This window comes from Gymnoscopelus braueri, assembly GCF_963280865.1.
Source record: "Gymnoscopelus braueri genome assembly, chromosome: 3".
NCBI lineage: Eukaryota > Metazoa > Chordata > Actinopteri > Myctophiformes > Myctophidae > Gymnoscopelus > Gymnoscopelus braueri.
Window position 1 is genome coordinate 46310939 of NC_137612.1, and position 13061 is coordinate 46323999.

General features: G+C 41.8%; 1 protein-coding gene across 1 annotated transcript in view; it reads left to right on the forward strand.

Annotated features, from left to right (window-relative positions):
• Positions 1 to 2658: 2658 nt before the first annotated feature.
• LOC308082566 (guanine nucleotide-binding protein G(i) subunit alpha-2) overlaps positions 2659 to 13061 on the forward strand; it is a 106385-nt gene continuing 95982 nt past the window's right edge. The window contains exon 1 of the mRNA XM_080424387.1: positions 2659 to 3557. Within this exon, the coding sequence (XP_080280513.1) occupies positions 3440 to 3557 (118 nt within the window). The 5' untranslated portion in view covers positions 2659 to 3439. The remainder of the gene's footprint in view (positions 3558 to 13061) is intronic.

A 13061-nucleotide genomic window follows, 5' to 3' on the forward strand; every position in this document is an offset into this window, starting at 1 on the left:
ACCCCTGCTCATTTTGCTAGGATTGGATGGCTTAGTGTTGAGGACAGAGTACAGCAACTTGCTATGGGCCTGTAACCTGACACCGTCAAATGGAAGAAAGCTTGCGACACACATTTTGTTTCACAGCGTACTTGCATCTGAGACTTCGGGCGCAGAATCGATGACAGACAGTTTTTCTTTTTTTCAAGCTACTAGGCAGGTGATTGGATGATCCCGCCCCTAGCAGCCGCTGATTGGTTCGTATGCGCAGTGGTTCGGCCATCTCTACTCCCTTCGCAATCCCAGACCTCCCTGAAATCAAATGCAAATGAGATTTCCGGAGGGAGGGGGTTTACCAGGCTAATGGGCCTGGTCTTCAAGATACACCACAACATTGGGATCCCCCTGTATTTGTCAAAATACTTCCAAAATGTTAATGAAGTCCATGATCATAGCACCAGAGGCAGCTCCACGAATCATGTTCAACCCAGATTTGGCTCAACAAAGGGAATGAACTCGTTCTCATGCTATTCACCAAAAATGTGGAATGCCCTACCTAAAGGAGTGTAAAACCCTACTCACTTTCAAAACTGCCCTAAAGATACACCTTCAGGAGGCTGCAATTCGAAAATGGCCCCTGTCCAACCCCCCCCCCTTATCTTTTTCTTCTCTTGTACATATTTTTCACTCTTTATACCAGTAACCTGTAAGCTGATTGTATGACATTCTGTATAGTAGTGTGTATATCTGTTGCCTCTTATATGTCATCATGATTTGTGTGCATGGGGTTCTCATCTTAAACAAGCTGTGTGCTTAATGAGAGTTCCAGTTTAGTAGACCTTGTATTGTGAATTTGTACTTCCATGTACTGTTATGTACTGTCATGTACTATTCTCATGTCTTACTAAATAAACTACATCAATCAATCAAAAACCATGTGAGGCCACTAGGCGTCGCTCACGGGCTTCCTAGCAACTGCTGTCAACAGTTTATACCAAGCTGACCTTTCCTATATGGATGTATAACTATTTCTGACAGAAAATGCTTCATTTTTATAGTTCCGTAAGATAGTCCTCCTTCTAAGTTGTATTGTAACACAGCTCTGTTTACACTTTTATGTATTCCCATTTATATGTATTATTTAATTGTACACACATTGTTCTGTTTTCATTGTTTTGTTTTTGTTTTTGTTTTGGCAATGTAAACGTATGTTTTCTCATGCCAAAAGCTCCAGAGAGAGAGAGAGAGAGAGAGAGAGAGAGAGAGAGAGAGAGAGAGAGAGAGAGAGAGAGAGAGAGAGAGAGAGAGAGAGAGAGAGAGAGAGAGAGAGAGAGAGAGAGAGAGAGAGAGAGAGAGAGAGAGAGAGAGAGAGAGAGAGAGAGAGAGAGAGAGAGAGAGAGAGAGAGGAGAGAGAGAGAGAGAGAGAGAGAGAGAGAGAGAGAGATCATATCTTAATTCATCACTTTTTTTTGTCATTTAAGATAATCGGTTTTTTTTGTCTTTGGTATGTGTGTGAATGTGTATATTGTATTGGTTCTTTAATTGTTATTTTATTTTTGCTTGTCAATCTGTTTAATTGCACTGTAATTTATTAATTGTACTGTATGACCCCAGGAAGAATAGTCACTGTGGGGATCTAAAATAAACAATACAATAAACAATAAACAGACAGACAGACAGACAGACAGACAGACAGTCAGTCAGAGAAAAAGAGATTGCAACAGCTTGTATTTGTCCACTAGGGGGTGTCAGAGCACTATGGTCAGACTCAGACATGATATGATCCAAAGTGCCCCTCCGTTCATAAAACGCTCTCTGTGGACACGGCTCCTAAATCAAAGTCCTTTAATCTTTGGAGCCGTGGTCTGTCTGTGCGGCCATTCTCTGTTCGTGTGTGTGTGTGTGTGTGTGTGTGTGTGTGTGTGTGTGTGTGTGTGTGTGTGTGTGTGTGTGTGTGTGTGTGTGTGTGTGTGTGTGTGTGTGTGTGTGTGTGTGTGTGTGTGTGTGTGTGTGTGTGTGTGTGTGTGTGTGTGTGTGTGTGTGTGTGTGTCACAATACAGGCGATATGATAATAACTTTAGGTGTACATCTCCAGTCCAAAATGGAGAGATTTTGCTCTACAAATTTGTGAACGCTGAATGTTCATTAAATTAATAATAATAATAATAACAATAACAATAATAATTATTATTATTATTAATATCATCATTATTATTTTAAGTTCATGACATTTTTACTATGATGCATTGCTCTGTACTGCGTTTTATCCTCGGTTTTATATCAGCTAGCCCACTGGTTCCCAAACCTTTTAGGTTATGTCTCTCCCCAGGACCCAAACTAGAGAAAATAGCAGATCTACAAGCTGCTGTTTGTATGCGAGAGCTGGCGAACTCAGATTAACAAACTGTAGATCGGCTATTTTCACTACTTCTTAAAACATTTGTTTCCTAATTTATGGAATTTATTTTGAAAAATCATTGAATTTATTTTTAATCATGCACAAGTTTGCTTTTTCTTCAAATGTTTTGAAATAATAATAACTAACAAAATGAAGGAAACAAAACATAAAGGCATATTTGGGAAACAGTGAGCTAGACTACACTTCCCATGATGCCACTGGAGTGGGCGTGTTTTGTGGAGCCGCTGCTGAGCTGGGAGGTGACAGCGCTGTGTCCGTGTTGTCGGCGTTGGTTGGGGAACTTCACAGCGGCGACGGGTGTGGCTTGAAACGTGATCAATCTGAACGAGAAGACAGAAGAATGCATAACGGCATTAGTGTTGTTTAAAAGAAAAGAAGGGAAGTAAGTGGGCACGAAAAAAAAGCGAATAGCTTACGTGGAGTGGGTGTTTTAATATATAGGTTCAACAGCCTCACTGGCATCGGCATCCATCTGGGCGATTTCAACAGCTGGAATACTTTTTTTTTGCTGAACTTCGCGGCCCATTTTCGTGCGTAAAACCTGTGCTGATAGGTTAGAGGTTATTATAAGGATCTACTCATTTTGCCCTAATTAAAAAAATCACCTAAAGTCCTTCAAAGTTTTTGATCCGCATGACAACTATAACTGTCCTGATGTTGGTGTATTGACTCCTGGGACAACGACTCTTTTTTTTGGGGGGAAAAAATCTTTTAGCAGTCACTGCCAAGTCCACATTGAATTAGGAAATAATTGAATTCGTTTTGTGATTATTTTCCCTTTTTTTTTTCTCGTGGATGAACTCGCGACACCCATCGCTCTTCCAAAAAAGGGGAAGTTTGAAGCGCTTCAACTTTAAGTTGAAGTGTCAGCTGAGGGAATCGCTCAACTTATAAGTTAAAAGTGTCAGCTTGAGGGGAGCTTTTATTTTTTGGGGGAATAAAACGCTTTCAGACGCAGTCAGCGACCCTGATCTTCAATACAACATTTCCTCGGGTGATCTTTGACCGTAAGCAGCAGTCCTGAAGCGCGCACTAGGAACCATGGGGTGTACAGTAAGTCAGGAAGATAAAGCCGCGGCCGAGAGGTCCAAAATGATTGACAAAAACCTTCGAGAAGATGGAGAGAAGGCATCCAGAGAAGTGAAACTGCTGCTGTTGGGTAAGCGCTCCTTTCTCACAACCACTCTGCTCATTCACACTCATTGTGTAAGTCAGTGGTTCTCAACCTTTTTCAGGCCGAGACCCCCCAAAATAATCATATTTGAACTGCGGACCCCCCCCCCCTGACAAGCACTTTGAATGTAGGAGTTGAGGCATTACATTTTGTTTGACTCTGTTCCACAGATACATATTGTGAAAATAGCAAGCTCACAAGTTGCGAGGTGTTGTGAGCTTGTAGATCTGCTATTTTCCACAATTGTTGCCTCTTTCTCATATTGACAATTTGGCAAATTTTTGACCAGTTTTTATAGTTTACTTTTAATGCAGTAATGGCATTTTTTCTTTTCTTTTAGGTATTAAAAATGTATATAAAAGTCTTTAAAGACCTTTAAAGACCCCCCCCCCAAAAAAAAAAAAAAAATCATGGGAGGACCCCCCTGGGGGTCCCGACCCTCAGGTTGAGAACCACTGGTGTAGGTTACATTGTTGCGATCGGATATTACTAGTAGACTCGGTACAAAGAAAGCCCTACAGGTAGAGAGTGGCAGGATATGGCTTTGCCACAGTAACCACTTGCACTGTGCAAGAGAGTGCATGCAACCTGGTACAAGAGATATCACGTTCAGTAAGTACACAGTTAAACATAGACAGTGGGCACAGTCACCGAAGGGCATTAATGATTGATTGTGGTAAGTGGTTGCCATCACGGATTGTCTTCTTATTGAGCCGATAGAGCTGCAATTGTCCAATATTAAACCCTATAAATGCAAAGAGCATTGCTGCAGCCTCAACACACCACTACAGAGTTCATTATCTCATGGTGGCATAACCTTGAGACATGTTTGACCTACCGCTTGCTGAAATGTTTGTGGTTACTTTATCCCTGACTTGTCTCCTGGAGAGATTGGGAATGACATGTAAACATTTGTATGAGAAAACAAATGTGTGAGGGGGCAACAGTTGATAGATGAATGTGACCTCACACATTGCCCCATTTCATACATCCAAAAGTGACAGTAGTGGTGATTGCTGTCTGGCACCTGGGCAGAGAATTTGCTGGTCAGTTGTCTCAGCTCGGTGTCCAGCACCATCCGGCAGTTATGTTAGGCTACATGCTGCCTTTGTGTGAGTCTTTGGTGTGTTTGGACTGAAACACCCGAGCCTCTGTTGAGAATGTTTAGAGAGCTTCTGTCTGGAGACCGAACAGCAGTCCGGATCACACACGTTTCAGCCAATGGTATATTCTCTGTAATTGTGGCAGATGTTTGAACCCTGGATAGAATCTTGCAGTGGTATTAGGCCTGGCCTAGATTTGAGGTTAGACGGAGCTGGACTTCTGTTTTTGGTCAGGTGGTTCTAAATACAACGCTACAATAAAGTTCAACCTTGTGTGTGATACGATTGTTTCGGGTGAATTCCCATCACATACCCATACTGTACATTGTCACCCAGTTGTTCATTGAATTGTTTTTATGATTCTGTATATGGAGCTACTTTAAAATGAAACTGCCAGTCAGTGATTTGCAGTGGTTTACTCTCACCAGGTCTGTCAACTGTGTGCAGTTCGTTCAAACTATGGCTGTTACTGGTTTGATAATGAATTTGCTGCTGTTTGGACAGGGAGGGTGAACATCTCTCACTTTTCTCACACACACACACACACACACACACACACACACACACACACACACACACACACACACACACACACACACACACACACACACACACACACACACACACCATTGATTGACTAATGGTATGTTTGACATTACTGCAGACCATTTTCTAAATCATACCATAGTTTGTTTAATCTTCGAGGAAGCGTTTATTTCAGTAAGGTATGAAAATCATCTAGACTATATACTGATGAGTGACACAAATCTGTGGAAATAGATTCAGGTTCAGATTTAGGCTAAACACAATGCGCACAACTTCTTTATTAATATGATTTAGACTTTGATTTCTTATACTCTTATAGAGTCCCGTCTATCAGTGACATCATCGATGGGGAATCCAAGCTAATAGAAACTACAGACTTTCTATTCCTGGAAAGTTAGCATTCTATAATGGAAGCCATTATTTTCGCTTTAATAAAAAAATTAAAATAAAAAATAAAATAAAACAACTTCCTAACGATGATGTCACTGGTAGACGGGTTTCTGAAGTGTCCACAGCCCTCCTATGAGACACGGACTGAGTACGAAAAGATTCACCCTTTTATCAGGAGCATTAGTGAGGATCTATTATATGAAGATAGGTTGAAAATGGGTGAAGTCGTCCTTTAAATACACATTGGTGACTGTAGTTTCTTTCATTTTGGTACCCTTGAGAACAAGTAAACAAAACATCAATACTGGGCACCTGCATTCTGAGAAATAAAGGTTCAGTATTGTGTATCGATTGTCCTTTCTCTGCTACATACTGACTGCATGACTGTTATTTTAAGGGCTTGATGAAACTTGAAGTGTTTATTGATTATAAATAAGTAATATAGTACATATACCAGTGGTGTGTTCTACCATGTTATGTTACATACTGTACGTAGTGTGACCTGCAGAACATTTTCGTAGCCAAGCGTAGCCCTCTACTAACCATTTCATCCATTGAAAACGCGCTAGCGTATCTCCACGACCACGCGCATGTCGTGCAGGGAATGATCATCGTATCCCTCCGAAAACCCTAGAACACATCACTGGTACATGCACATTATTCCCTTTTATATGAGTGTCAAAGAAAAGTCTAAATTGATTAAACAATCTCTGTCTTGAGAGAAAAGAGCACTCAGACTGTAACTTGCTGTGTTATTGTCTCTACAGTGCTGGGTGAAATGGATGGTTTGGAAGTATTGGCCCTGGTTTGAAGTCTAATTACACAGTGTGCCCTGTAGAGTTCATATCAGTAATTAGTGATATTGTGCTGTGTGCAGCAGGGATTGAGAGAGGAATTATAGGACACGTTGAAAATCCAAAATGAAACTTCACAAGATTCGTGCGAGGGGACTTGTCATGCGAGGAAAGACGTCTTCCTCTCCTTTACCTGCATATTGCAGCAACATGTCAGTGCGTGTGACGGCGGCGGTCTGATTCGGAGAAACTACTAGGGTTGCTGTCAGGTGAAATCCAGATACCTCTTCTGTGGCAGCTGTGGTCACACACACAAAAACCAATGGCTTCAAGATGAAACCCTACTCTTTTTGTCTTTTACAGCAGATTACGTAATTTTTTTCTTTTCTTTTTTACAGTGATGGTACAGGAGTAGTGCTTGCCGTCTTGAGTATGAGTAATACACCTGTTTATTTCATTCAGTCTTGAGAGACAGAAGGTGTTGGGCTTGGATATTTGTTTTGTTTTGATTTTTCCAGGACGTTTATCCAAGGCATCTTCTCAGAGCACGGCTGAGGAAAACCTGGCCTCCTCTTTCATCCCGATGGCCTTGGAAAGGCGAAGGAGAAATCCATCCTGCCTGACCAATAGAGCATGTCTTTGGAGTGGCACGCCCCCCTGCCCCGCCCCTGCCTCCCTCCCTCTCTACTAAAGCAAACTAAACAGAATCTGAGAGAAGTGCTGTGGGCTTCAGATGAAGGAGAGGCAGAGCTGCTATTTATAGACTTTTGACAGAAATGAGGAAGTGATGGATCTCTGAATCAGGGGGGCCTTCCTTCAGTAGAGTCGAGGGAGTCTTAACCACTAGCAATTCGGGGCAACACAGGTGCTCCATGCTTTACCTGGTGTAAACAAATAGATGGGATTGGATATTTCCATGGTAACCGCTTTCATCCAACTACGCTGCAGGAAAAAAAAAGATGTCTGTTTGATTGTTTTGCGTTGTGGCTCGTCCCTAGAGGAAGCCATTAGTTAATGCAGCACAGAGGAGCTCCTACTGTATCTGACTCGCAGGCTTAATAATGCATTCATTAACAGGAGACCTATGTTCAGTGGCCTCCCTTCGGATTCTAGACTTTGATTGGTATTTCATCGCCTCCCCCTTCTCCAACTAAACATGACACATTTTGCCTTCATTTTGGCTTATTTTTTTTCTGTCTGTTTTCTTTTTTCTAGCCTCTTGTTTCAGTTCAGTAGACATGGAAAGTTTCGTTGGCAGCGTGCACTGCTTTTACTGTGTATAAGAATAGTAGCTTGGTCTGTGTGAACATCTCTGATGCACAGTTCACCACACACACACACACACACACACACACACACACACACACACACACACGCACACACGCACTCGCGCCCTCATGTAAATGCAGAGAAACACATTTGCTCACAGGCTTGATGAGCCGTGCCGTTATGTAAACATGTTAGCATAAGGAATACACACACTGTGGTCACAGAGGATGGTGATTTGTTATTGTGTAATACATGCATAACCGAGACATTGCACCGTAAAGAGACCTGGACAAATGTGCACATTAAACGAGCACCACATCCACTATGCGCACTATGCGTGCATGCGTGTGCGTGTGCGTGTGTGTGTGAGGTTTAGGTCCGCAGTGGAATATACCATCTTTCTCTGCAGCTGTCTTGCTTGATGGGTATGGCGTGATTAACCCATTGAGACCTGGGACGCATCTGTGTCATTTTTTGATTTGAGCTGAAAAGCATTATTTTACACTTTTGGCTATACAAAAATAGCAGTGCCGCAGCTACGAGCATGTGTGAGCTGTGTGAGCTTGTAGATCTGCTATTTTTGAAAAATCTTGAAAATGTGTGCACATTTTGAATATAATTTAAAAGCAAACATTAACTCAAATCTTTGCTTCTGGGGGGTCCCTGGAACAAAATATTTTGAGATGGGGGTCCGAGGCCAAATGCATATCATTTTGGGGGGTCCTTGAAATGAAAAAGTTTGAAAACCACTGATATAGAAACGTACGTTTTTCAGAAAACCGTTGGGATTTAGAAGACATTTTTTGCAGAATCGGAACCTCAGGCCTCAATGGATTAATGGAACTAGAGGAAAACAAAAGGACAGCTTTATTGGCCTGTAACTGAGGAATGCTGATCATATTCTCAGCAGAAATTGCATCATGGTCCATCTATTTTGAGTTTGAAAAAAAAACAACTGATACAGCAGTTCTGTTATTAATTTCCACTGGGAATGAACGAGTCTTCCCCCTTACCATGTGATAGATCCTATATTACATGCATGTCATGCATTTGTATGTATATGACATGCTTATTGTTAGAATGTGGGAATATGTGTGGGCTTTTCCCAGCCAGTCACATGGTCACATCTGCAAATCATAAAGCAAGGCTGATGTATTGTATTGCCTTCAGCAGTTTTTAGTCACAGATCAAGGCATCAAATAGTTAACCGGACAGGCGAGGCGACAACTACATTACATCACTCACGCCTTGGGGTGGGGAATAGGCTAAAAATATTTCTAGGCTAAGCATATGATATTATCTCTGTGGAGGGGGATTTAAAAGAGAAGCCTATGATGCTATAAGAATGTCCACTAATTCTTCAGAAATCTGTTTTCTTGTTTGACCACAAGCAGAAAGAAAGACGGATGACACCAAACCAACATTAATTTTCTCTTTCCTCTTTTATGCATGAGCTGTGGTGACTGTGTCAGACAAAATACACGTATCAGCTTTGGTCACGAACAATGGACAACGGCTTCAAAGTCATCCTAAAATCAACAGGGTTTCATCAGGGCTAAATTGCTCCCCACAATTACTCTCCTAAAAGGCCCCCAAATCTGTTTTAAAACACGCTTATGTATTGAATACCACGGTAAATAGTATATATACCCCCTCTGATAAGTATAACTCCTTAAACTCTTAACTCCCCCACACACACACACACACACGTGCACCATTTGTACGTACACACACATGCACGTACACACACACGCACGCACCATTTGTTTGAACCATCAACATCGAGGCTTGATTAGATTTTTCTTTTTTATGGTAGGCACACATCCTGTGTTCCCAATCCCAACTGAGCACCGCTGTGCTCGACAGCTACCACTGTCAAAACACTATTTGAGCCAAGAAGAAAGGTGCACACATGCCTGTCCTTTTCTGTACTACCGTCTCTTCCAACAGAGCTCAATTATTGTGTATGTGTGCATGCTCGCGTGTCTCCTCTCCATGGCTAATCAAGAAGGCAGTCGATTGCCACTGCATAAGATGTTGGTTAGGCCAAATTGTATTAAATCGTAAGTGGTGTGACACTTCTGCAAGAGCCGTTTCCTCCTGTGGAGTCTAGGGTGGTGGGGGGGGAAGCAAACGGTTACCATTATTTTTCTTAAACGTGTTGATTAACTCGCTTTCTCTGAGCTTGGAACAACACACTCAGTATTGATCGGGAGAGCGAGAGAGAGGCGACCTGTATCGACCAGGCTGGCTGCTTGCTACGGTTGCCGAACGCCATCCATCAGAGAGAGAGAGAGAGAGAGAGAGAGTGAAAGCTGTGGTGTGAGTAGATGGACTAGCAGACAGCTCTAGCCTCTTCCTGACCCTACCCTGCTATCAGCTAGCAGCAGTCAGTGATTAGGTGTTTAACTGGTATGTATTTTGCTGGAAAACTTGATTCTGTCAAGAGTCAGTTTCTCCTGACATTTGTTATTACTGTACCTACTTCTCCAGCCTTTTCAGGGGTGTGATCTTCACCAGGAACACTTGAACGTGTTTGTCCCAAGAAAAATTAAAGAAGAAAATCCCACTGAATATCTCACTATTAATTATAAATTACAGTTTGGTAACACTTGATATGCATACCATGTCTATAATTCATTATAAACATATACTTGTAATGCATTATAATCTGCTTATATATATATATATATATATATATAAGAACTCATAAATATTCATAATGCTTTTGTGGAACAACCTGAAAAGACTGCACAACAACATGCTAGCTTGCAGTGGAGTTGCCCGTATAGAACAGAAACGTCATACTTGATGACTACGTACGTGAGGAGACGGGCTTTATTGCCGGTCTGTCCATGTTGTGGTCAGTGCTGCATAGACACACAGGGACTTCTTCCCTCTCATTACAGCTGGTGGGTGAGTTTTCAGTGAGTGTTTGGTATAATTACAGTCGGCTGATTATACAGGGTTTCTCTCTCGAAGAGGCAGAGTCACATTGACCTGCTTGCTTCATCACACAGGTACAAACAACAAACCCATCTGAAACGCCTGGGCCTGACCTCTTATAAACCCAGTCACGTGAAATCTCATGGAGCTGTACGGGAACCGTGTTGTGAATTACCGTATAATCACAACGAGAATAGGATCCGACATACAGGCCAGTGAGGCCACGAGGACGCTGCTTATTTAGCACGCTATACTGCCTTGTTTACTGCCTGTGTTTTTGTGAGACACGATCTTGTTTATTTGCTGTTTACAGTTGTGCTGCCCTATTAGCTGTGTGTGTGTGTGTGTGTGTGTGTGTGTGTGTGTGTGTGTGTGTGTGTGTGTGTGTGTGTGTGTGTGTGTGTGTGTGTGTGTGTGTGTGTGTGTGTGTGTGTGTGTGTGTGTGTGTGTGTGTGTGTGTGTGTGTGTGTGTGTGTGTGTGTGTGTGTGTGTGTGTGTGTGTTTTGGGGTGGGGTGGGGTTCATCCTGCAATTACGGGGAGCGTTGTGAAGATAAAGCCTGCTCCTGCAGACTGCTTGTCTCAATGTGAGTCCACAGGGAGCGGCCAGCGCTATCCACCCTGCTTAAAAAGCACTGACGGCATGAGAAGTCCACAACTGCTGGCTCCATGCTCGTTCGTCACCACGCAACCATACTTCCCCCCCACTGTTTCGTACGAGCACAAGAATAGCATACAGTGAATATTTCAGTAACACTGAAGCCCAGGCATAGTCTGACTGTATTTTTCTTGTCTTTTTTTCTTTTTTGGAGCTACACAAGACAAGTTGTACAGTAACTGCTGAGTTACTGTCTACATACCGCTATGCTCGGCTAAACAGGATACAAACGGGCTCTGGTCATAGAGAGGTTGAGGGTGTGTGTGTGCCTGGCTGCAATGCATGAGGCAGGGCAGACCATAAAAAAGTGTGTGTGTGTGCGTGTGTGTGTGTGTGTGTGTGTGTGTGTGTGTGTGTGTGTGTGCGCGCGCAGCCACGTGCATGCGTTTGTCTATAAAACTTAGAAAGCCATTGAGAGAGACAATGACAAGACGTTTAGAAAACAAGCGTACGAAAGGGAGATTTTCTAATCTCATCTATAGGCTCTTTATCTTATCTTTTCTGCCACGCAGTCAAACTATGCTCCTTGTATCTCGCCGGCCATTGTCACATTGTTGCCAAGAGGAACGTTTGTGTGTTCTAGATGCAGTCCCGCTCCCATTCACAGTCCATGGGAATAATGTATACGTCGACTATACCCATGAAAGATTGTTGTGAACTGTCAGTTTGTTTACAATCAATGGGGGACGTGGGGGGTAATGTACGCTAAAACACACACATACTGTAAACCATTAGTAAATCCCACCCCCTTCCCTTCCTCTCTCTCTCATTTACAGGAAATGAGCTCACTTCACTTCCTTCACTCATTGGGTTACTCTGTCATTTCCTGCATTGGAAGGCGCGGTGCTCCTGGAGTATATAAATGCACTCTCTCTGCTTCTCTGCGCCTCTGAACCAATCAAAAGACAGCCGTGGTGGTGTACACTTTTTTTTTTTAACCCATTCAAACCCGTGAACGCATCTGTGTAACCACTTTATCAATTTTTTAAATACTTTGGCTATTCAAAAATAGCAGATATACAAGCTCATAGCGCGGCACCGAGTGCCGCGCTATGAGCTTGTAGATCTGCTATTTTTTTAAAATCTTGAACATTTTGTGCAAATATTTGAATATATATATATATATATATATATATATATATATATATATATATATATATATATATATATATATATATATATATATATTTAAAAAAATATATATATATATATATACACATTACACACACACACACACACACATATATATATATATATATATATATATATATATATATATATATATATATATATATATATATATATATATAAAGTTTTTCAAAAAACTGTAGGAGTTTTCAAGACATCTGTAAAACCCCGAGAAGCAAAGATTTGAGTTAAAAAAATATTTGCCTTAAAAAAATATATATATATATTCAAAGATTTTCACACATTTTCACGATTTTTTCAACAACAAAAAAAAGCACTGCCGCGCTACGAGCTTGTGGATCTGCTATTTTTTGAATAGCCAAAGAAAATGTAAAAAATTACACAGATTCTATCCCGGTCTAAATGCGTTAAACAAGATTTCTCTGCAGGATGAGAATAGTATATAGCGCTACGTCTGTGATCAGTGATGTCTCTTTGAAACTGGGGATGGTTGGCATGCCTGTGTCGCTGTTCCCTGTGCTGTGCAACAGTGAGCCAAGTGATGGCATGTGACACAGAGCTGCTTCTGTAGCCGAAACCTTTCAGAAAAGCAAAAAAAAAGGAAACGAGAGGCGGCATTCATTTCACCCGCAGGTG